Source organism: Protomyctophum bolini, assembly GCF_963924005.1.
Source record: "Protomyctophum bolini genome assembly, chromosome: 14".
In the NCBI taxonomy this organism is placed as follows: domain Eukaryota; kingdom Metazoa; phylum Chordata; class Actinopteri; order Myctophiformes; family Myctophidae; genus Protomyctophum; species Protomyctophum bolini.
The window spans coordinates 18,475,484-18,502,294 of NC_137875.1; the positions used below are offsets into that span (position 1 = coordinate 18,475,484).

Here is a 26,811-nt window from a genome sequence, read left to right on the forward strand (position 1 = left end):
ACATGTATTTGCCATCCTCTCACTGATATTCCTCTTCTGTAACAAGTCCTCTTCCAAAGGGGTTTTCTGGCCAGACATCACTGTGCTTTCAGGAATTGCTGTTAACCTTTCAGTCATGTAGCTGTACCTGCTACTTTGCTGTACCTGTTTTGTCATTATAACAAACTTAATTGGTCTTAAGTGGTTAAAATGTTCATAGGGATGTTTGGTTTAAAAAAATGCATAAAGGCAATGCATGATTTTAAAAGCTCTCAAAAATATTATACTGGCCTGCTGTTACAGGTTCGACATGCTCTGACTTATTGGCATTTGGTATTCAGTGTTGCGCAGATGAACAGGGGCCTTACTTTGCTATGTTTCTGTTTCTGCCTCTCCGACAACCGTTTAAAATTATATTGCCTATAGGCCGCCGCCTAGCCCCTACTCAAGGCCGTGCATGCCTACCTCGTATTGGCTATGACTTACTCATAAAAAATCACGTGTGTAGGTTAGAAGAATTGCGCAAAAGAAAGTAAATTCAAATGTGTGTCTTTCTCATAATGGTCACATGTCGTGGAAATTTGCATTTTCTGTGCTTTTTTTGTCATCAGTATCATGGGCTGTCTATTTGAGCAATTATGTAATCCAACATCATTTGGGGTGTCGACGTGTCGTTATCAAAATCCCAACCCAAATTCTATCTCCACACAGCAGATAGTTTTTCGTTTTTTTTTCGTCTCAAAACTCACGCAAAACCTTCCCGTGAATGTTGCATCGTGGTTGATATGGTATTGATATTTTTAGCAAATCTAGTTACACCAACATAGTTGTTGCCACACACTTTTGCACAATATAATATGTAAAGCAATAACATTTTGTCTCTACAAGAAAACATTTCCTTGGGCTAGAGATCCCGTTGGAAAACTATCTGTTGCATAGAAGGCAGATAAACTTTCACCATTATGGCTTCAAGGATGCTGATGTCACAGCCACTTACAGAAAGGAGCAGGGGAGATTTGTAACGGCAAGTCAAAGAAATACATGAATGGGATGGGAGAGGCACCCATTTCCTAACTCTTAATAATTCCCATAGCCTTTGTAATTTCATTAACAGGCTTTGTTGAAAAAAAGAAAAGAAAGAACACTGTCAGAGTTAATTAAAAGATAAGGTGAATGGTGCAGTCTGCTTGTCATTGCCACTTTGGTTCCTTATATGTTTTAGTCAGTGTATTCCGTTGCGGCATTTACAGTCCACCCTCCGTCCACACTAACAGGCGTCGCGCACACCCTCACGCACGCATGCAAACACGCACACACTGAAAATACGACAAAGGTGCTGGCTCTCCCACCTGCCAACAAAGCCCCTGGCTGACATGTGCACTGGAGGAAGACGCGCCGCGGTCCCCTAGCGCCAGGCTGAGATATGAAATGTGACAGGTGCACAATGGTTGTCAACATGAATGACTCATAAACACGCAAAACGTTGGGGCAGCCCTGCACCGTGGTCTTCATTTACACCAATCTGAGATGGAGGCTTGACAACATCTACAACACATACACTGTATGTATTGTATACACTGTAGGCCTACGTATGTGTTGTACGTATGTATGTCATACAGTATCGCCTCTCACTTCCTTTGCTGTGGACGGGCTAAATTCTCCACCATCTAAATTAGGGGCGTCGCTCCTAATAGCAGTTATGCATTATAGACAAGTCCAGGTTACTGTGTTTCGGTAGCTTGTTTTGCAGAGCAGGATTCACGAAGTTGGTATAGTTTAAATTGGACTTTCAAAAACATTTAATAGTTACATATGACCATGTCTCATTAGACCTTTGTTCTGTGACATGAGTAATTATGACAAAATCACAGAAACAAACACCGTATTGTTCAGGACGGTGTTTTAAGCATTATGTTATACTTTAGATTTTGAAAAATAGCAGATCAAGTGCCGCACTACGAGCCTGTAGATCTGCTATTTTTCAATAGCTAAAGTATAACATAATGCTTAATTCAGGACGGAAACCCCTTTTGGAGTTTTAAGCTTGTAGAAGAAAAATCACACCCGTGTGAACTGAGTGGTGCAACTACACATTTATTGTTATAGTTACTGTACACAAAAAAAAAGGTTTCCGATTGGCTGTCATTTTTGGGCTGAGTAGGTAGGGAATTTATTTTATTTTTCGTGGGAAGGATGGGTAGCAAGGAATTTATTTTATTTTATTATTTTTTTAGTGGGAAGGATGAGTAGCAAGGATTTTCTTTTCTTTTTTTTCCTACGGCAATGATGGATAGGCTTCTTTTTTAATAACTTCAATATTTTCCTGAAATACCATCTTTTAAATAATGAATGGTTCAAGTACACAACACTGTATGCCTGCCTATAGCTAAACATTTGAAAACTTTGAATAGAATGTCCACACACTGGTTGAATACTTTAGAGTTCATAACTAAACACCCTTTATGGAGACTACAGTGTAATGTTAGGCTGGCTGTAGCTACATGCTAACCGTTAGCTTCTCTCTTCCCCTTGGAGACTACAGTCAGCATTGATGTGTGTTGCTACGACGCAGCATTGTGTTGCTACGTGCTAGGCACGCATTGTGCAGGCACGCGCATCTACACACGCACGTGCGATACCGCACGCACGCAGCGCCCGCAGCATTGATGTGTGTTGCTACGACGCAGCATTGTGTTGATACGTGCTAGGCACTGTAGGCACGCATTGTGCAGGCACGCGCATTGTACACAAACGCGCGAATTTCACGCATGCGCACACCACTCGTGCTCATTGAGGTACACAAACAGGTACAACTCAATGCAAGTGGACGGGAGGAGAACTTGGGTGTCTTCTCTATTGTATATATACTCTAAGGTACGTACATACATGGACATTGCTGCTAGCTGGATGTAGGAGTGGTTGCACCACTCAAAAAGCGTGAAAATGTGGCGCAAATCTTTGAACATATATTCTCTCAGAGTGAACATTTTTAACTCAAATCTTTGCTTCTGCGGGGGTCCCTGGAACAACATATTTTCAGATGGGGGTCTGCTCTGTGGTCAAATACAGATAATTCTGGGGGTCCTTGACACGAAAAGGGTTTAGCACTGTTAGGATTTTAGAAGCCATTCTTTTCGAATCGGCCTCAGGTCTAAATTAGCTAATATAATTTTGAACATGAGCATTTTGGCACTGTTTCTAACCCCAACCCAAGCACTGGAGGTTCTGGGCAATGGCCGCCAGGCTTTATGGAAGCGTTCTGCTTCTCTGCCACCCAGCTGCATGGATGAGGAGCAGAAAGGGAAAGGAAAGATTAGAGGTGCTGGATCAACTTCATCAGTTAATTAAACTCTATTTCAGCTTGATGAACAATTAATCAAGGCAGCGTGCAGTGTGTCAGGAAGGGCTATGGGTTCTTTCTCAGGATGCTCTGTGTGTGTGTGTGTGTGTGTGTGTGTGTGTGTGTGCGCAGACAAGCGTGTGTATTTTATGTGCCAGGGGGCTGTCCCATTCATGGGGGCTTTACTACCTTACGCATAAATCAGGCTATAGCCCAAATTATACTGTGTTGGTGTTATGCATCAAACATTGCCAGTCTACAAACTCAACAACATATCACGCTGTCGATGCATTACTATTATTATAACCTTTATTTAACCAGTACAAGCCTTGAAACCTACCTGTTTCCTTTTATAAGAAAAAGAGCTTGTAGATAAGCTATGGTTGGTGCATTACAAGATGTGCATCAAAGTATAAATCAGACATTAGAGTTCAGCATGAAGTTTGGACGTGGCGTGGCGTAGCCTAATGGGTTTGAGTAAGAGGGCCCTATAGCAACACCATCAGTCACTCTCTGATTTAAGCTTAGAGCTCCTGGATTAGCCTCGTTTTATTGCTTGTTGTGTACCCAGAGAAACTACACAGTGAAATCTGGTGTTAATTTCACACTGAGAGTGGAAAAAATGGCCGCTTACGGCTCAATTTGTTCACCCTCCACTCTTTGTAGAGCACTTGAGAAGTATTAGGAAAACTGTGGACAAGGAGAGGATTAAGATTAAAGGTATACAGTAAGTTATCCAGCTCAGTGTTCGCTAAACATGGACAAGAATATCATTTTATCTATAAAATATCTACCCTGCAACTCCCTACAACTGATTGGTGAACGCCTTGCCTTTGTAAAAAAAGTGTGTTGTCATTCGCCCTTTCATCCACCTCTTGAGATCTCTTCAAGACAGCGATGTGGATTATGTATTATGGAAATCGAGTTGGCAAGTTGTGACAAAATGCTGTGAATTTATTAACCGGACCATGGGGAACATTAAAAGTCAATTGAAGGAGGCTATTAAAGGCAGGATTTTTAATTGGTTGGGTCTCTTTATAACTAAAGCTGTTTTTTACTCTCTTTTTTTTAAGGGGCAGTAGCACTATGAATTAGTCGGTTTTATTGATGCATAGTCCTTGAAAGAAGGTATACACTTTTGCAAAAGACAAAAGCTATTTTAAATACTTTATTTCTGTGCATGAAATGGGCTATAATTGTATATATATTTTTTTAATAGACAGTCGATTGATTTATTTGTGTACTTCATAGAAAAAGGTTGATTATTACGCGGTAATATCATTGGTGTTTGTTCATCCTGTGAGTTAAATGAGCACAGGATTTTACAGTGTGATGAAACACCAATGACTCATGAGCAAACACAAGAGGTGTTTCAGGAGGATACCACTGGGATGAACCTCTTTGCGTCCGTCTCATGATGTGTGTTTAGACCCCTGCTGAGTCACTGGACCCTGGCCTGCATGCCACCCTTCCCTTTGAAGCAGCCACTTCACCAAGACCCACAGATCATCCTTGCCCTTCCCCAGGATAGTCTCGGGCTCTTGATTACAGTGCATGCAGTGAGTGGTCCCCAGGGACTCAAAATGGGTCCCACCGCCGCTTTAAAGGGTCGCGACTAGCATTGTGAGCTTGTAGATTGGCTGTGTTCACTATTCTTTAAGTATGGTTTAAGTGATTAAAGCGGTATTATTAAGTCACCTTTCTTTAGTGAATACCATTTTGTCCATTCTGTATGGTAGAGTATGATAATACAATATAACTTGGATCCTGTGTGGTCTAGGTTGGACACAACCTATGACACGATAATATGATTTGACATGAATTTTAACCTGAAGGTCAAAATTTAATTTCTCCACAGAGCAAGCAGTCGGCTTAGCTTAGTGGTAAAAAAAGCAAGAATGTCTCTGTCATAATTGCCAGCTAGGTTCAACGAGCCCTTGTAGTTTCCGATTCTTTTGTTGGTTCACTCACTGTGTTTTGTTGTGGTTGTCCTCTATCTCCAGTTAGCTCATAACATTAGCTTCTGTTGCCACTCGCTCCACATTGCGGCGTTCAGAGTATGGGTTTTTAGGTTATCGAGCTGAAAAAGTGTGGGAACCCCTTCTATTGTTTATAGCACACTACAGCTTGACTGGCTTTATGGCGACCCGGGTGTGGATGACTGTTCCATGCCTACCGGGAATAAGACGGAAGTTGCACTTGTGCTTGTAATCATATCAGATTATATAATCTGTCCTAAAATTACATTTCCAGAGCATACAATTGGCCTAGTTTTGGTAACATGGTGTGACACGTTACAAATGGTTTTAATTGCGCTGTAGCTTCTGGCTCTGGAGACACACTCGGCCATGTTCATTCTGCATTTTGAGGGGGTTGAGGAGGGGGAGGGTGTAAGTGTGTGAGTGTGCGTGTTAGACTGAGAGAGATGGAGTTCATGTGTTAGGGCAGCGGTTCCCAAACCGTTTTGGTCATGCACTCCCTGTTAACTCCTGACCTAGCTGAAATAAAATTTGCATAAGCTATATATTTCCTATATATACACATATGCACATATATTAACCTGAATATGGCATATATATGCAGCATAGGCTATATTCTACTTGCCATATATTGGCATAATATGTTAATATATTTATAATAAAACCATAGCACCACCATTAGCCTTTTCATGTCGCGCACCCCCTAGAAGGCGCTCGCACCACAGTTTGGGAACCAATGTGTTAGGGGAACAGAGAGAGATTGTTTGTGTATATGAGAGAAAGGAAGAGAGGGTGGATAGAGAGCCTGGCTGTTTGTGTCTTTAAAGCCAACATTGACGACAGCGGTGATCTCCACTCACCTCCGGGTCACGTCGTCATTTGTACAAACAGCAGCACGCACGAATGCTAAGTTCTCCGTGAAGGGGATGCCACCGCCCCTATCACACCTTCTCCTGTTCCAACTGTACGCCCATCCGCTCAAAATTGACAGTGCAAACACCCACCTATTTAGTTGTGCTGTTTCTGTGAGGTTCGACTGCGGCCCGAAAATACACCAAGCAGACAGGACTACCCCCACGCTCGGACAACCCCTGCTGTTTTGAGCTGCAGCTTAGTTTACTGTCAGTTTAAGTTCTAAAAGTGTGTGTGTGTGTGTGTGTGTGTGTGTGTGTGTGTGTGTGTGTGTGTGTGTGTGTGTGTGTGTGTGTGTGTGTGTGTGTGTGTGTGTGTGTGTGTGTGTGTGTGTGTGTGTGTGTGTGTGTGTGTGTGTGTGTGTGTGCGTGCGCGTGTGCGTGCGTGAGACACTGTAGTACGGCTGTGCTGACTGGATAATGACATGCAGAATGCTGCGCCTCAAGGTTGAACCTCCAACCAGATGCTCTTTTAACTGCAGTTTATAGAGAGCGCAGGATTGGGCCAACATATGTACTCATCCCAGCTGGATTAAAACTGTATAGGTTTCAGGGACTTCGATTTTGTGCCGTACACAGTAACGAGACTATTAGGAGGAGATACCCCATTACAGTCAAATCTAAAGTCAAATCTAAAGCTCACATTTTTAGGCCTATACTCCATAGGATGGCGTACAGTCACAGTGCTGCTCCCCCAAAATAACTGATATACAAGCTAACATGTCTTAAGCTTGTACAGTAGATCTGTTCTTTAACTTATTTTTGCAAAAAAAAAACAACTGGCGCGATGGAGCTTACAATAAATTAAGCTTAACGCTTTAGTGGATTCAAACCTCCTGTCAGAACTTTTCTTATTATTTCCTCTAGTTTATATTAGTGGGGTTCTGCTGATCTGTGCTGTCTCTGTAATGATACTGTAGCCGTACTGTGATTTAATTATGCACTCTCACAATCTGCTCAGATACAATAATATCTTAACGGCAGACTTTGAAGCCAGTGAGTGTTGGGCAAAGTGGAGATGAGACATTGTTTTTATGCGTAAAATTGTCTCTGAGCCAAGTAGAAGTGCCCAGATGGTTCTATTCATTATCTAAAACGTATTGGTTCAAATATAATAAAGATTGAAACCACCTCAGTCCACAAAGTAGGTAGAGTACAAAAAACATTGCCATCCTCACATTGGTGAGATAAAGTTGCGTTACTTTAATGTTGTTTTATGAATTTGTTCATCATGAATTTGCTAAATGTTATCACATTTCTTTGTTTGCCAAACATACTGTTAACAGAAGACATAATATTCTGTACATTAAAGTGATTTTGGCTTGTTTGAGGACGACCTCTAGAGAGAGCACCTAAGTGAGCAACTAATTGAAGTGATGATGTAAATTATTTTAATATCTCTACTTTGCTGCAGTTATTCAAAGAGCAAACACCTACTTTTATATTGACTTGCTATCCACTTTTCATTACCTGTGGTGTAATTATGAAATAATGTAATTATGAAATGTTGATTAGCGTTCATATTAGCATTCAGCATTTCATGTATTTACATAAACACTTTCATACTTTAGTATGTCTCAGTGATAAAAAAAAATCCATCTCCATCATTTCTTCAGGAGATTTCGGAGTTGTTTGCATTTCACAGTAGTTTTTAGGATTAGATTAGAATAAATAAATACACTCATCCAAAACAAACAAAACATGAAAGTGCATCTCCTCTTATTGATATACAGAAGAAATTATGTTCTGTAAATCCACTGTGGTAACTTATTGTAAACCAAGATAAAGTATGTCCTTTCACATAACATGTATAATTTATTTTGTTTATCTGCAAAGATGATGCTGTACTGTGCATTCAAATGCCATTGGTCACAAATATTATGAATATGATTTTGTCTGATCATTAAATATTTCTCTTCTCTTCTCTTCTCTTCTCTTCTCTTCTCTTCTCTTCTCTTCTCTTCTCTTCTCTTCTCTTCTCTTCTCTTCTCTTCCCAGGAAAAGGGAAACATTGCGGTTGTGTTTAATGTCGGAACAGATGACATTAATATTGAGGAGACGTCAAAGTTTGTAAATGACGGAAAGTACCATATAGTGAAGTTTACGCGGAGTGGGGGTAATGCCACTCTGCAGTTGGATGACCTACCAGTCATTGAACGCTACCCCACAGGTGAGTGACCCGCTCTACCCATGATGCTCTCTGCCACGATTTATAAATGTATTTACATATTTATCGAGCAATGGTTTAACTGCTGATCTGTTTTGGAAGTTGGATATTAGTATTTATTTTGCCTGTCATGTGAATGCTTTTATTAGCCTTATTTTACAAGAGAATACCAGTTTTATTGTGGTTTTTCCATGTCTATGTATATCTATCTCTTTACAGTAACCCAAAGACTTGACTATTCTAGGTGACATACTGTATAGGCTTCATCTGAATGCTCTTATGTTGCTAGGAAACAAGCCAAATCCCTTGGACACATACTGTATCCAGTCAGTTGTTGGCTGGTTAATGTTGTGGTATAGACGAACTATGTTAGCTATCATAAACCAGTCTATTGTAACATTTGGTATCCAGGAAATGGGGGGCGTAAGTACATAATGTGTTGGAACGTTCACTGTAATTGTCGAAAGTTGTGAAACGTTTTTTAAATACTGTGGTTAGCCTACATTGTGGCTCCCATTGAGTTAAATGGCTTTCACGCTGTGTTCGCATCATAACAAATACTGGTTACATATAAATGGCATAATTTTTTTACATTACTACACTTTAAGATCCCGCAGAGTTCAAACATATAGGGTACATTTTCACTGAGCATTTTATTGTTTACTATTGCTGCTGTTTCAAGTGCAATGACCATTCATTTGATGGTAACAAATCAATGCAGTTTCTGTAAAATGGTCCTTTCCATTTACGGTTTTATTTCATTGTTTGTCAGCTCAATCGCGTGTTCAATGAATGGCTATAATTTGGCAAACATACAGCAAATATGGCAATAATATATAGCCTAACACAATAAGCATCATTTAGGAGTTAAATACATGTAGGAGTAGTTTCATGTTGCGAGTGTAAACAGTGTTGATACTAATGCTCTTCACTGAATACATTTTGACATTTACTTATTTTCCTTCTGACAATTTGCATTATACAGTATGTAATGATTGCATAGCTCTTGTCTATGCTTTATGAGAAACAAACGTGTACTGTTTGGCATTGCATTACTACATGTGTGACTTGTGCAATTAAAGAAATACACATAATTGTGCTACACAATAATAGCCTGCTACATAATAAGCTACAGATTAACAAACAAAACATACTATAGCGTATTGATACAGGACACAATACGTGCTGTTCATTAAGGCGTGTTGTAGTGTAGATCAAACTCTGAGGTTTTTTCTTTTTTTTTAGCTATGAGGTAAGACACTAAACATCTTCTGAAAAGGCAATATTGAACACTACGGGTGAATGTAAAGTGATGGCCTTACACTGGAGATACAGAAAAACCTCAGTAACACTGGCATTGTACACTCAGTATGTGTGTTTTAAAAATGTCACCTTAATTGTCACTAGGCTACTAGTAGGACAGCTGTGAACTTGAAATGTGTTTCACTGCCAGCTTTGGGTTCATTAACGTCTGCAATGTTCAATGGTTTTGACAAAAGCTATATGGCGGGTCCATTTGGTTACATTTTTAGTTTTTTCTTCTTTTTTTCTTCTTTTTTTCTTTTACAATTTTGGAGCTCAATTAACTTGATAACTGTGTTATACTATGCACTACTGCTACCATGACTTTACTGTGTTATGTCACAGTTTGAAATGGTGCACCAACACCCCCTACCAGGGGTCACCAACATGTCCGTACACGGACACTGTGGGATACATGTGTCCGTGGCAAAGACTTGGTCTTGTCCGTGGACCCGTAAGGGTCCATTTGGTTCCATTTGATTCCATTTGAAGTTGAACACTCTCAGAGTTACAGATCTGTTATGGTCATTCAGGGCTATCTATTTATGTGTTTCTGGTATTATTGTCCACTCATGTTGTATGTCCGTGGCGAAAATGGAATGTGTAGGGGCCCCCGGCCCCTACACACTCAAATTGCATGATGATGGACGTTAGCTATGTAGGATATTGTTGCAGGATAACCATTACTGCACAGTGAAATCCTGTTAATTCGCTTAAAATAATTTGGTTAGATCTGTATACAAACTCAGAGTTACAAATGGGTGAATTTGATTGTGTCTGATATGTTGGAATTATATTGCATTTGCCAGTGGTTGAACACTGGATATCTGGTCACAGCTACAGGTCACAAGGTGTAATATTGTTTGTTCTACATAACACATGTAGAATAAACACAAGTGAATAGTGAAGTATTCAGATTGTGTGCATCATATGTTCAGTTATACCTCAAAACAGACAAGGCAGCTTGTCCCTCCTGTGACCTTTGGCAGGCCCCAGGTTGAACACCACTGCTGAATGACTGGGTCACAGGCTAAACGGAAGATAAGTTCAACCTGTCTGTCCCCGTTTGCGTAATGTTTGGTGACATTTTAGCCATGACCAGTGCATTCATATAAATAGAAGAACATTTTATGGCTAGCATTCAATCCTCACTGCTAGCCTTGGGTAGAAAAGGGAAGCTAATGTCTTTTGACATGTCATGGACCATGCCAGAACGCACCGCAGGGCTAAATGCATGGATGGAGCTTGAGAGCTTGCCTGCATGCAACAGACACCCTCAGTCCCCCAAACACATGTGCAGGTGTGCTTCTCTCAAGTTGTATGAAGAACCATAGACGGAAACACTTTTCAGTTTGATGGCTTATATTTTGGATCTATTCTCAATTTTTACAAAATCACACTAATGGTAATTGGACAATCAGGATTTTCCCTCAGTCCTAAACTAATGCCTGTCAGTCTTGCCACTCATGCACACATCGATACAACAAAAAGAGTAAGACTAAGCAATGGAAATCTTTGGAAGGATTTGGATTTGATTCTAAGAAAAATAATTGTCTTTTCATTGTCTGGCACAAGGATTGCTAACAAATGCCAACAGATGGCTGCATGTAGCCAATGTTTCAAAAACTAAAACGCCACTAGAATTACTCCTTGAACATTCTGAATGGTTGAAGATAAATAACATACTGTATGCATACTGTATGCTTCAAATCAGCCCTTCAAGACATGTGAGCAGAGGATTTGAAAGTTTTAGGAAGTTAACATTATTTAGAGGTCAAGATTCTAGACTTATGATGGGTAGCCTAATTGGTAATTCCACTGACTGGGCAAGGGAAAATATATATTTCACAAGTAGAAAACAGTATGCCAGATGCTCAAGCCATTAGAAACTACAGTATACTGTATTAGGTTGTGGTCACACCAAACATACATTTTGCCCTAGCTCTGGTCCATTGCCAATGCTTCTATGATTCTGCCCTGCATTGGCTATGCTACTTTCGCTTTGGAACTCAGACCAGCCTCTCCTCTTTGGCGTATTAAAGAACGTTTTTGCTACTCACCAAAACAAACACAGGTTGTGTCATTAGAAAGCCTACTTTCCTTAGTGGACGCACTCTGAGCCCCCACCACACGTATAAACGGTACTTTTTGGGCAGAAAGGGATTTTTTTTCACCGGAGGAAAAATATTCTCTATGAGTCAGTTCTCTGGGTAATATCGGTAGAGGGCGCATTGGCGTAACTAAAAGTATTTTTTTCCCGGTGGAAACAAAATCCCTTTTTGGCCCAGAAGTACCATTTATATACGTGTGGTGGGGGGCTCAGAGTGCTCCCACTAAGGAAAGTAATTTGTTTTGGTGAGTAGCAAAAACTTTCTTTTTATTTACGCTAAAGAGGAGAGGCTGGTCTGAGTTCCAAAGCGAAAGTAGCATAGCCAATGCAGGGCAGAATCATAGAAGCATTCGCTATGGACCAGAGCTAATTTTGCCCATGCAGCGGTCCGGCAGATTCTGCCAATGCTTTTCAATGGGAATGGATTATTACTTTATTTAAGTTTTTATTTTATTTTTTGCGTAAATGATCCGCAAATGGCATCAAACCACTCCGTTCCCATTGAAAAGCATTGCCAGAATCCACCACATAGGCAAAATCAAAGTTTGGTGTCTGTGACCGAACTCTGACTGCACATTTTCAAGCTTTTGACTAATATTGAAAACAATAAAAAAGTGCACTTCCATAATAATTATTATATTGTCAATTCTGAAGCTTACATTTTCACAAATATGTCATGAACATTTAGCATTTATAACCCCCATACACAATGACAAAGAATCAAAAATCTGCACGAGTCAGTGCAAAATCGTTGCATATTTCCTGCTCTATTTATGTGAGTGTCAAATCACATCAATTACTCAAAGGAAAGAGGGGGGGGGGCTATAAATGATAAGCATAGAGCAGTGTCATCAATGCTCGTAGGAACAAACAGACAAAATCTAATCCCGTATACCCACCAAAAGCGTTTTACTGACAAAGCCAAGTCTGACTCTCCTATTAGGCTGACTGAACCCTAATTACTGTACCTCCGATCACAATTACTGAGAGGTTCCACCCTCCGCCCTGAAGCACACAACGCCATTATTCTCTGTGCTCGTCTGTAGTTTGATTAGGCTCCGCGAATGCCTCTAACCCAGTCATAATAACAGCCTTCAGCCTCTCATAGGCCACTCACAGAATGCCTCTAACCCAGTCATAATAACAGCCTTCAGCCTCTCATAGGCCACTCACAGATCAACAGTGATCATAATACGAGTAGACGGCGAGGATAAGAGCGATGGCCGCGGAGTCAGTTAGATGGAGTAGAGGAGATTATATGGGAGGAGGGGGGGCTATCAATTGTCAAAAGCACGGGAATAATTACTCCACCAGCTCCTACTATTCTGCCCTGGTAATCTCATTAAAAAGTCACATACTGCATACTTATGGGCTATTAGAAGTCCTTAGTCCAATTATAAGAATCTCAAATGCAGAGCGCAGGCTCTGGAGTAGCTTTGCCTTTATTGTAGCCACCAGTTCTCCCTCTCTCCTCTTCCCCCCCCCCCCCCCACTCTCGTCCTTCCTTTTATTCCGACACAAAAGGCTGGACAGCTACAAAAAAAAATCAGCCCTTCTCCTGAGTCCTGGCCATGGAAGTAATACCATCACAATGATGCTCTGCCAGGCCCGTAGGGGTGCAGTGCGGTACACACTGCCGGATCACCCAATGAAAGAGCGCTGCACACGAAGATAATGGAGGAGGCCCTGGCCTTGTTCTGCTAACGTTACTGTTATCGGAGCGTGATGCACTTACAGAGCGAGGGAGCTCTATCTCTGGCTCACTCCGCTCCTCTCAGCTCTGTGGACCTGCTCTTTCTCTACACCCCCCCCCCCCCCACACACACACACACACACACACACACACACACACACACACACACCAGCACCACGTGAATGGTTTGGACCTGACAGCTATTTTTTTTCTTTTTTTTCTTTTCCTGTCTCCCACCTTGCAGTTATGAGTCTGATTTCTGGGCTATGGAGAGATGTTTTTGTCCGAGGTCCTTTAGCCGTGGCTCTAATGAATCATCTCATGGATTGGAGCGCTGCCATCCACATGGCCGTATATACGCCACGGTATTATTCTAACCACACGGCTTTCCACTTAATTCTGTTCATGAGCCCATTTAGTCTGTTGAGTGACCAACCAGCCACCAGCAGCAAAAAAAAGAAAATAGAGAAAAGAAAAAGGCGCAGCGGTTTTCTCTGCCAAAGTAGAAGATGAAAGAGTGAGCGAATAACACAAAAAGAATGGCAATATTTGTCTCGTTTCGTCCTCCCCAATTCTCCCTGCCGCATTAACGGCGGACGTTTGCATATGTGTTCATTTAATGCATGTGGAATGGTAGTGTCCGAGGGCTTGTAATGAGATAAAGCTCCTGCCTTATCGGACCACTTTATTAACCAAAAATAAAACAAGGAGCGAGGAGGGCAGGCCAGGGACGGCTCAGCTGAAAGGCCGCTGTCTGGCAGAGGAGATAAGCCAGACCCCCTGTCCCATACCAACCGGTGGCCAGCGGTTCTGCTCACAGCCGTCACAATGAATGGGTCCTACTGCGGCATTCAGGGCCCCATGGGATAGCATTGTTTCGCACTCTTAACGTTCCTCAGCGGGGATCAATACACGATCAGGCCCGATTATATCCACACTTAATTAACCTGCAGGCCATAAAAATAGGCGAGTAGACCATAGGATCCATAGCTGAAAAGATAAATAGCTGCCCTCCTGTTTTTGAATTATAGCGTTTTTACACAATAGCGTGTTTGTGGCATTATGCCCGCAATGACAAACGTTGGTTTAGGCCAAGGCTTATTGTCTGCATTTATTCATTCATTGCCTCTGCTAGAGTGCAGTCAACCCATTGGTGTCGATGCCTGCACAAGTGTGTCTGTGTGCACGTGTGCGTGTGCACGTCGTGTGCGTGTGCACGTGCCTCACTGTCCGTCTCTATCCGATTGTCTATCCATCTGTGTCGCTGTCAGTACATTGGCCTTGTGTGGCCTTGCCTCATTTTAACAAGCTGCCCACTGTGCCCAGTCTACTTACAGTAAGCCCTATACTGTACTGTACTTTGTTGACCGGGGTCCCCCAAGGCTCTGCACTTGGTACGCTCCCCCCCTTCACCAAATCTCTTTGCCGAAAATGTCTGATATACAAGTTCACAGCTGCAAGATATACAGTATGCTACTTTTGCCGAATGCTTGCCTCAGAATTGTGACATTGGGATTCATGTGGTTAGGATTGCACTCCCACAACGTGCCCCGGCAGCATGTTGACACATTTCGAAATTATTTGAAATAGCCTATCCCAATTTTAGATTACCACCTCATGCACTAACATGCAAATATCAAGGCAGCTGCCGAGCTGTTGAGCATGCGCAAATGCGCAAAATGCGCAAAAGTGCAAAGCAAAAAGAGACCTCAGTCTCTCCCTTTTTTTACGCTATTGTCTTGGCCAGTCTGTACAGTATGTCATCACTGTCCTCCCAACAGCCGTAGGCTCCCTGCTCTCCAGAGCCCAGTTTGACGCTGACCTATCTTCAAATGAGCTGTCAGAGCAGTAGCGCACGGCCATTGCCCTCCTTCATGGGCAGAAGAGGTGACATAATCAACATGGCCACCCTGTGACAGGCAAATGGATGAAGAGAATCGTCAGTGATCCATTTCATGTAGCAATTTTCCCCCCTTCACCTGCCTGTGCTGTCAAAGTCTGCAGTAGAGGTTTATTTCATAGAATGCAACAGGGTTTAAACCACTTTTTAGTTTATTTGTTTTAACGCCAAGGACCCCCACATTTACACTAATTAGTCTGAGGACCCCCATTTGAAAACATATGCCAGGGACCCCCATAAGAGAAGATTTTTACGGCTGTAGCAGTGATTCTCAACCCCTTTAATGTCAAGGACCCCCAATTTGACATGCATTAGTCTACGGACCCACATTTAATGTCTATCTCTGGGACCCCCAATTTATATTGTAAAATCAGTGTTAATTTTGAGAGTGTACAAAGAGTTGTACACTCTCAGAGTTACAGACCCATAAGTGTCCATTCGGTTCCAAACTATCATTTAGCTGGGAACCCCCTGGAACTCCCTCAAGGACCCCTGGGGGTCCCCGGATCCCACTTTGGGAACCACCGGTTTAAAAGACATGTCAGTGTTGGAGCATTACTGTTATCACAGCATTACTGAGTCATAGTTATTTTTAAGTGAAGTGTCTGCAGCACAAAAAGATAATGGCCCCTTTTCCTTCTAAATCTAAATTATTTCAAGATGACGATGGAACTGACTCACTTTCCTGTTTCTTCACATTACTAAGAGCATCTTAGTAATGGGTTCCTTTCGGGGTTGCATCATGTAAATCTTTAAACTGTGTATCTTCCATAAAAAGGCATCCTCAAATACTGTATGACCTTTAGACGAATCATTTGAGTTCCACTTTCCTCTGAATGACTGCATTTCTGATGTCATCACATTGGAAAACATTCATTTTAAAAGTTGTATTTTGGGCACCCAGAGCAAGACTTGCATACAGTAGTATACTGTACTAGTTGTCACATCAAACCATCACTCCATATCAAGATTATCCACTTAAGCCTTTCTTCGGCATACAACAAATACCGTAAATAAGTGATCTAAAATTATAAATGCTCACAACACAATGCTATTTTAATTAACCATTTTGCCAAACGATTGTCCAAAATAGGGCTGAAAATGATTTATTGTGTCCTAGTGTTGATTTAAAACCTGGCTAACAAGGTTAAAGGAAGGAAAGAGTGAGCAATCTGATGCTTTTTTTTTAGTGTGACGGGATTAAACTTCCTCTTCTCTGTCCCTTCTTTTTTTCTGTTCCATCAGACTAGCTATGCATCACGGTGCTGTGTCGTCCTCTAATAACCCCTCTATCATTTCCTCTCCCCGCTCCTCTCTACACAATCACAGTTAACCTCCTGGTCTTTCATCTGCCAGAACAGAATTAATATAGTTGATGTGACAAACTTTGTCAATCTGCCAGGAGAATGGAGGCGACTAGAATTCAATCTCTGAAGACAATAGCAGGGAGAAGAACTCTCAGACACAGTGAATCGGTCCTGGAAGAAATCTTTTCTGGAAGGGAGATTGGCACATGACGAGCAAAGGGGTGATGTGGGAGATTGCCCTCATCAATGCCAAAGACTCGCTCCAATCTTAAGAGTCTATGTTGCTGCTGACCTTCTCTCTTTTTTTCAGTAATTCCTTTGCTTTGCTCTTAGAATACAGTCAAACCAATTCTTTGCCATGGATTTTGACCCCATCAAAACATGTTCTTGCTGTATAGTCCAGCTGGAAGAGTTCTCCATTATGTATTGTGTAGCCAGTTGGACTCATGCTTTTTGTTCTTGTACCTTGAAGCCTTATAGCTTTAGTCAAAGCTTTTGCCCTGTTTTATTATTTGTGCAACAATGTGTATACTTATATGCTATATGACTGTAGTTATATACTGTATGACTAGATGCTTTGAATGTATAATGGGAATGGTTGTTGTTGTTTAAATTAACTAATTATTTCCTTCCAATTAGTCTGTTGATAAAGGGGTTGGGCATTTGTAATATTTGTAATAGATGACTTTTTTTCTCCGTTAAACCATAAAAGGTTGATTTAACTATACATTTTTTAATGATTTTACATTTGAAAATGTACATAACTAGTTTAAAAGCCAGTTAAAAACAAAGAAATGGGTTGGGTCATTGGGTAAGAAGTATGTTATGGAAATGTATAAATTTGTCTTTTAACCTAGATGAAATATATGCGTGCCAGTTTACAATTAATATAGGAATAATTTGTTGGCTAAAATAAAATAAAATGCTTGAGTAAAGATTGTTCAAATAATGTTTTAGTTAACATTGTTTTTTTAAATTTTAAACCCTACAAAAAGCTTGTGCAGTTGTATAGATCCAGCATTAAGTATGATATAACCTCTGACCTTACAGATTGTAACCAATGAAATCTCTCTTTAAACTTTAAAGGCAACATTGATAACGAACGCCTGGCGATTGCTAGACAGCGAATCCCATATCGACTTGGTCGAGTAGTTGACGAATGGCTACTCGACAAAGGTAAAAGACTGATTAAAATTTCAAATAAAATAATTTGCTAATAACCAAGTAATACTTTGTAAATAATAAACTTAAAAAAATAAAGTTTCAGTAAAACTAAATCAAACAAAAGGATTTGAATAGTTAAATGTAATTTGTAGTGCTGTGTACAGTACATTTCATAATAATATGCATTCATTTGATAGATGTTTTAATACGTGTTTTCTGTCAACTTCAGGTTAAAGGGACTGTAAATATAAATATAAATCGACTTCCTGAAGTAATATCAACATGGTTAAATTGACTATAAATTATTGTTCCAGTAAACATCTAAATGAGAAATGTAAAAGATCCAAGATAAATCCTCCAGTATAGTTGATATTCTCTGTGTTATTTGAAACACATACACTATACTTGGTATGTTCTTATTTTAGATTGATCATTTGATCAGTTTGATTAAATGGCTAGCAATGATAAATAGAGTGTAATATTGAATTGGCATCGGAATTTGAAGTCCCTTTAACAGAAATAGTAAATATGGCCAGGGATTTAGATTAAAGAACTGCATCATAAAACAAAATTCTGAGTGCATGCATTGTTTTTCAACAACTAATTTGTATTTCTACTTAAATGTGTATAATGATCCCTATCATTATTTTGTTATGTTTGTGTTTGACCTTTTAATGTTCTCATATAATAATATATACAGTACATGTTTTTTTTTTGTCTTACACCCAACCATATTTCTTTTAAGTTTGCTTTTCCTTGGTTGCTCTTGCTAAAAGGCTGCATGCGTAATTGCTTTTTAGGACAGCCTCATTGAAATACAGATGCAGCCATTTACTTTAGAAGTACCACTTTTTATACTTAGCAATGCAGCACCAGTGCTGCATTGTTGCGCCACTCCCGCATTGATATATGGATGTTGCACATTTTGGTGACTTACATTCATTCATTCATTCATTCATTCATTCATTCATTCATTCATTTATTCATTTATTTATTTATTTATTTATTTATTTATTTATTTATTTATTTATTTATTTATTTATTTATTTATTTATTTATTTATTTATTTATTTATTTCATAAATGCATGTATTTATTTTCTTTTTATTTGATGTATTTGTTTGTGTTTGTTCATCTTTTTCTTTTTATTTGTGATTATTATTAGTATTTGGTGACAGCACATATCATGGTGTCTGCATGACTTACAGGCAAATTGTTAATTTATATTACTCATTCAGGATTTTATTTTCCTTTGATGTGTAATAATCTCGTGCATGTATCCCTTAAATGGCATACCTCTTGGAATGGAAGTCCTAAGTTGGTTGACTGACCTTTTAGCAAAGCTGCTTTGATTTTAAAATATTTTCTTTATTCCGCATCTATATATTTTCGTTGAATCTGCTTTCTAATAGGCATCCCATCATTATAACTGCAATAAATTACCAGGGGTTGCTTCTAGCAACGGGTAATTTATTGGTCTCATTAGTCGCCGGGTAAATAATCTGTCTTTCTGTCTTTTTATCTTTGTCTGTTATGTAAAAAGCGGCGGAGTCCGCATTTCAACAATACCCGTATATACGTAACGCTGTTTTCCCGCAGGGCGCCAGCTCACGATCTTCAACAGCCAAACCACTATACAGATCGGCGGCTGGGAGCGAGACCGGAGCCGATCCTTTCAGGGCCAGCTCTCGGGCCTCTACTACAACGGCCTGAAGGTGTTCAACATGGCCGTGGAGGGGGACCCCAACATCAAGGTCCAGGGCAGCGTGCGGCTGGTCGGCGACTCGCCTTCCTCCTCCATCACGCCGCAGTCGAGCGCCACAGCCAACAACCGCTCGGAAACGTCCACCTCCATCATGGAGATCACCACCACCACGGCGGCCAGCAGACGCGTCAAGCAGACCACCCCGCGAGAGCCTCAGCAGGTAGGGAGAGACGCTCGCCTTCTCCTTCTGTCAGCGTTGCCGTGTCTGCTTGTTGTGGCTATAAGCCAGTGGTTTTCAACCCTTTTCAAGATCAAGGCCCATTATTTATTTGGCATTTGAGCCACGGAACCACCATTTGATGATATTTAAGCCTCTCAGATCCAACACGTAGAATATACGTAGTTGTCATTCAATATGATTTGGTCCACAATTCCATGCTGTAGATGACAGGCAAACGATCAAAATGACAATTATTTTACATTCTCTAAAGGTGTACTGTAGACTTCTTGTAAATTATAAGTAATGTAGATGTTTAACAATACGGTAGTTTAACTCTTGAGAGCGTAAAATGAAACCAAATGCAAGGGCCGTAAGGGTCCATTTGGTTTAATTTTACGCTGAAGAGTTAAAGATATATAAGGGTTAAAGATATATAAGCTGGTCCTTCCATTTGTTACCAGAACTCCATCATTTAGCATGGAGACCACCTGGAACACCCTCAAGGACCACTGGTGGTCCCCGTACCACTGGTTGAAAACCACTGTTGTAAGCGAATTTGGGCTTGTTTTATTTCTTCTGTAAAGTCGCTTGTAAATATTGGTAGTTGCAGGTTTTGCCTCCTAATGTGAGGAGTGTTTCCGGCAGTGGCATCGCAATGTGTCCTAATCCATGCGGAGCGGATTAGGAGTAAGATTAGGACCCCCGTACCCCCGTACGGGATTTGTGTTTCCAAAATGTTCCACATTTTGCACTTTCTTTCCCCTCAATATATATTTTTAAAATTGCAGATCTACGCGCTGTGAGCTTTTGGATCGGCTATTTTCAAATCGCCAACGTATATAGTTTAACGTGCTCATGTGGCCTAGTTGCTTCTTTTGGGCTTGTTTTCATATACCTGGTTGCTTATTTCTCTAGCACAGCAGTCCCCAAACTTTTTGGGCCGTGCACCACCTGTTACCTCCTGACCTAGCTGACGCCCCAAAGTATTTGTATTTGGCCGAAAATGATACATTTTTTGAGGGGCGCTATATACAGCTTTTGTCCCCACACGTCTCAATATTTGCCATTGACAATGAAAGAAGAAATGAGGTCAAATGTCCGCCAAAGATGACGTAAATCTTGTCCCAACACGTCTCATATTTGCCATCGGAGAAATTAGGTCAAATGTCAAATATGACGGAATTTGTGGCAACAGGCATTCTGATTGGCCACTGGCCAGTATGAGATGATACATGATGTACAATGATAAAAGCGCCCCTCACTTCAAACGGGTGTGATTTTTTAAATATGATTATGGCAAATAATCACAGAATGTCACTGCACTGAGAGACATGCAACCGGTGTATACTCCCATGGCTGCTCTATACATCTCCTTAGAGTCCTTACAATAGTGGTTTACCGGATTTTGCCGTTTGTGTTAAATAACACCATAAAACCACCGTTACTCTTTTCATGTCACCCACCCCCTAGAGGTCGGTCTCGCACCACATGGGGTGCACACTGCACACACCACAGTTTGGGAACCCCTGCTCTAGCAGAATGCATTCTATCAGTATAGGGGAGTATTTAGTGGAAACAACCCAGATGGCTGTTCAGATGGCTCAGCAAACTGGGGGGAGCTGTTGAGGTTATATGAGTGTCTTGCTCAGGGACTCTTCAATATGCAGTGGTATAAAGTAACTAAGTACATTTACTTAAGTACTGCACTACAATGTTGAGTTATTTGTACTTACTTACTTTTACTCCAGTACATTTATTTGAAAACTTTAGCTACTAGAAACTTTTTAGATTTTGATTATTATTACAAAACAAGTAATTTACAAGCGGCGTGCGCATTGTAAGCTTAAACATTTGAAAACTCGAAATTGGACATTCTGCACAATGAGTACTTTCTATTTTTGTACTGTAAGTAAATTTTTATACCAATACTTTAGTACTTTTACTCGAGTAAATGTTGAATTCCAGTCTTTTACTTGTAACAGAGTAGTTCTACATTGTGGTATTGATACCTTTACTTACTTAAAACATCTGAGTAATTTTTCCACCACTGTCAATATGTAGACTGGGCGTGCTGGTCAGGGTCGGGCCGAAGGACAGCCCTGGCCTCTACCCACTCAGCTATGACCACCCCTGGCCCGGCCCCTGACACATCATTAGTACACTGTAAGATCCTCAGTTTCAACCCTTTTAGACCTGAGAACGGATTCTTTCTATGTCAGTGGTTCTCAAACATTTTCATGTCAAGGACCCCCACAAATATATCTAATTGGCCGCGGACCCCCCCATCTGAAAATATGTTGTTCCAGAGCCCACCCCCCCATTTGAGTTAAGAACGTTTGCTCTGAAATATTCAATATATTCAAAGATTTGCGCCAACATTTTCACGATTAAAAAAAATAGCAGATCTACAAGTTCGTAGCGTGGCACCGAGTGCTGCGCTATGACCTTGTAGATCTGCTATTTTTCAATAGCTAAAGTAGAACATAATGCTTAAAGCACGAAAAGGGGTTCCTGTCCTGTAATAAATGTAACATTTTCTACATTCTCTGAGTTAAATGGGTACTAGGATGTGAATGTGTAGTTGAACAACTCGTGAATTTAGGGCCTAAATGGAAACAAGATCGCAAGGACTTTTGTGGGTGCTATCCCTTTTTCGACTGAGTGTTTGACTGTGTTTGCTGTTTATACATATGGTTAAATTATTTTGTTACACTTGTTAGGTACAAATGTATTATGAATTAATACATTCATACAACTTGTGAGTTCATTTCTCTTTGGGGATTTCATAATGATAGTCCATAACAGTGATAGTGGTTTTCCACTAATCTAAATGGATCTGTAGGAAACATCCACATCACGTTTGTGTGAAAGCCTAGTCCATGTCCACGCCTAGTCCAGTAGTTCAGACCACAGTGAGCTGATGATTGGCTACTGCTTTGTCTTGCCACAAACCTCTGTGACATACTTTTACTTTCCTAAACCATATTGTTTTTATTTGTTATTTTTAAATTTTTACCTAGATTATAATGACATGCGCAAGAAAGAGACACCAGATTGAAAGTGTTGACATTCACACCGGATTCTGCTGTGTATACATTCTGCTTAGTCAGCGCATCAGCAAATTATACCTACAGTAATAATAATGTGCTCGCACGCAGCGGGTGGGCCATATATTCACGGTATATCATCTACTTAACCTATTTTTAAGTAGATGGAGAAAAATAAACTTAACCTATAATTTCCTGGCATCACACCTGCACTTAGAGCATGCTTATGCTTAGCCCACAACATTTCTCACACCATAATGATGCAATAGTTAGTAGTTGATGCAAAGTTTGTGATTAGTGTATAGCTAGCCATCTATTCCTCCTCACACTAGCTTATCCCACACTAGCAGTGGAGTGCAGGCTGTTTATTTTTACATATCTTTTTTTACATATTTTTTTCCACCAAATTTGTATGGCCAAGGGTGGATTCCCTCTTTTTGTCTCCACCAGGCCGAAGGCATGGGAAGAGAGTATGTTTTGCACTCCGTCCGTCCGTCCGTCCGTGTGTGTGTGTGTGTGTGTGTGTGTGTGTGTGTGTGTGTGTGTGTGTCCGTGTGTTTGTCCGTCCATCTGTGTGTCCGCCCGTCCACCCGTCTGTGTACAGCTAATCTCCGGCACCGTTAACCCGATGCCAAATTTTGCACACACACTCCCTGGATGCCATTGATGAACACATTTCCCAAAATGGCCTGTTATGGCGCCACCAGGAGGCGGGCTTTTGTAAAACACATTTGTTGATATTGGCTTTAAAAGTTTGCAGGATTGGCCCGTTTTGAACAAAAGGCCTCAAATCATGAACGCAGCATGCAATTTACGTGAAATATTTCACAGACTTTCCTACTAGGCTGAGGAACATATCTCACTCTTTTCACATTGGCCTGTTGTAGTGCCACCAACAGGTGGAGGCAGTTTAGAGACCAGGATTACGGCATGTTTCGTTTGTCATGGTACCAGTACCTACCCTAGGAGACACGGGGAGAACAAGTTAGGGTACCAACCTTAGGGCTAGGGGAGACGGGGATTACATGTGAGGGTACCTACCTACCCTAGGGGACACGTGGAGAACATGTGAGGGTACCTACCCTAGGGGACACGTGGAGAACATGTGAGGGTACCTACCCTAGCCTAGGGGACATGGGGAGAGTGAGGACATTATACACAGATTGCAGCTTTAATTCCATTCGCTGCAAATAGAGCTAAACCGTAACTTTTCAGACAAATCATTTGAGACCTGAGGCTAGCGGGGCAGCCAGTCTTGTGCTCTTACATTACTTTCACATTGCAGCTATAATGGCCGCATTTGTATTCCATTTGATTGACACTTTAATCCAGAGCGCCTCTCAGTGCCATGAGTGCTACAATTATAGTATGGATCGCCTGAGTAGGAATCAATAGGCCTATAGACAAAGTGTTGGTACCCATTGAGCTACACAGGACATATTGTATGTGACCTGCTCTTCTGGAATCAGACATATCAGTCAGTCTGAAATGCTTTGGCACGCACAAAAACATGCTAATGGCTCAATGCACTTGCCACATACATTTGGGACAGATCTAATCGGAGCATAATACAGTACTGTAGGTTCTGATCTGGTTTATCACTCATCTTGCATGTCAACTTCATTCTTTCCACTAGTTTCTTTCCAGTTTCCACCCCACATATCTCTTCTTTCAACATGGTGATGTCAAATACATCCACATTGGGCCCCGAAGCTTCCTTTAAAAAAGGAATGAATATCATTAGAGGCCGTTTTCATGCAGACAACAATCTAGATGACATTTAGCCCTTTAGGCTGCTAACATAGAAATGGTTTGGATGCAGCTGATGTTAACCGGTTGCTGATGAACCTATATTCATTGTAAAACGGACCTCAGTTGTACTTTTTTTTCTTTCTTTTTTTGGTTTAACCTAATCTCTTCATCAAAGATTAGCAGATCTACAAGCTGGGGTTCAAGTTATATTAGTTACCTTCATACCATGTCAGGTAGAATACATAAACAATTACACGGGTAGTGCAGGGCTAAAGTCCCCGTCGACCACTGTGGAGTGTAGAGGTTTGAATCCGGGCGCATCCCGTTTGGCCAGTATGTTGTTACAGAAACAAAATGGATCTTTGTGGAACATTGAACTCTAAATTGCTTTCTTACCAAACAGATGGACTGAGTAATGGGCATTATATGCCTTCTGGGTAATAGCACAGTGGTTTGAATGACATTTTGAAGTAACACTTCATCAGAACAGTGCCATATGTCACTGTGGGTTTACAAATTAACTGATGGAGACCCAGCATGCATGTACTGTACATTAAGCCTTTTGTGTTGGAATCTTAATGAAAAATAGATGGAAGAAGGTGGAAGAAGTACAATTTTGTTTTTTCTTTTACTTGAGTAAAAGTATTTATGCCACAATGTAGAAATACTCAGTAAGTAAAGGTCCTGTATTCCAAAATTTTGTTGAGTAAAAGTACAAAAGTATATTGGTGTCAAAATACAAGTACCAAAAGTAAAAGTAGAGTAGGCCTACTCATCTAACTATACATGCATGCACCAAGTCTCTGTAAGTCTGTAATCCGTGCACGTAACTCGAGAACCGTTCGCCCCACCGACTTCAAATTCAACACACGCGTTCCACACCACCACAGGGGGTGCAGTGCCCGGTGTCGAGTCCCACGGTGGTCCAGAACCGCCCCAAAAAGGCCTCTGCCCGGGCTCAGGACAGGGCCCCTGCCCAGTGTCCATATATGGAGCTCGCCTGTTCTGACATTATTCTGACGTCTGCATAGACTGACAAAGAACTCCATATACTGTATGGGCATAAAAGGGGCACAGACAAAATATCTGGGTGGGGCATCAATTTCCAACTTGCATCGTTCCAAGTAGGCCATTGCCCAACGGGCACCGCTGTAGAGGCTCCAACGGGCACCGCTCTAGTTATTTTAATGTGTCAATCTTTCAAATATAGCATATATGCGAGCTCAAGTCACAACACGTTGTGAGGTTGTAGATGTAGATTGTCAATTTTTGAATTGCCCAAGTGTAACATAAGGGTTTAAGTGTATGTACATTTTGTAATAATAATCAAAATCTGCAAAATAACTTGTGACTCAAGTAAAAGTAAAAAGTACAATATATGCCTCTGATATAGTGTAGTAGAAGTACACATTGAATAAATAGTACCTCAAAATTGTACTTAAAGTACAGTACTGGAGTAAATGTGCTTTCCTCCACTTCAAACCTATAGAGGTGTGTATAGCTGAGCTATGTGGCACATTACCGACCTTGACCCTTGACCACCAAAATCAGATAATGGTGTTTGAGATCTAATACAGTATGATTTAGCTTTAGGCCAGATAACATGACTCTATACTTCTATCTTTTGTGCTTTTCCATTGGACAACAGGAGTACCTACTGTAGGTGTCTTTCATGGTAACGCCTCTGTTGGCGTTCCAAGCAGGCTGAGGCAATAACCAAAAGGTGACATAAATACTGAAAAACAAAGTAAAGCGATTAGAGTTGAGTTTGAAATACATGGCTAGTGCTTAATAAAACAGGTCGTTTCTATGGCTTTGTGTGGTGAACTGAATGATCTGAAAAAACGAAACAGTCTGTTGATTGATCTTAAAAGGTCTGTTATGGCAGACGGGCCAGTGCATGATGCATCCACTTTCAGATTGAAGAGAGTCCTCCTCTCTTCAATCGTTCACCCTGACCCTACTGAGATAAACTTGCTCCATGTTATTACCAGTTGTGATTTTCTTTCTGCATAACTGGCATCATTATTTATTGTGATTTAAGGCCTGTTTTGTAAAACATTTGTTATAGCATTTTTTTTTTTTAATCCATTTTAACATTTTGTTTGTGAACAAACAGGCTGAAACCCAAACAGTCCCTAATCTGTCTACAGCCTTGGGGCCCCGTCGGGCCCAGCCCTGGTTGCAGACCTCTACTCATTACAATAGTTTTGCTCTCTCTTTGCAGCTTAACTAA

General features: G+C 40.8%; 1 protein-coding gene across 22 annotated transcripts in view; it reads left to right on the forward strand.

Annotated features, from left to right (window-relative positions):
- LOC308328710 (neurexin-1a) overlaps window positions 1-26,811 on the forward strand; it is a gene marked incomplete at its 5' end in the record, with an annotated part of 423,001 nt that overhangs the window by 343,914 nt on the left and 52,276 nt on the right. For 14 of the 22 annotated variants that reach the window (XM_080782790.1, XM_080782779.1, XM_080782794.1 and 11 more), the window contains 3 exons: window positions 8,208-8,379; window positions 17,775-17,864; window positions 19,451-19,776. In XM_080782790.1, coding sequence (XP_080638916.1) covers window positions 8,208-8,379; window positions 17,775-17,864; window positions 19,451-19,776 — 588 coding nt within the window. The remainder of the gene's footprint in view (window positions 1-8,207; window positions 8,380-17,774; window positions 17,865-19,450; window positions 19,777-26,811) is intronic. The other 8 variants (XM_080782785.1, XM_080782787.1, XM_080782786.1 and 5 more) reach the window with 1 other exon arrangement.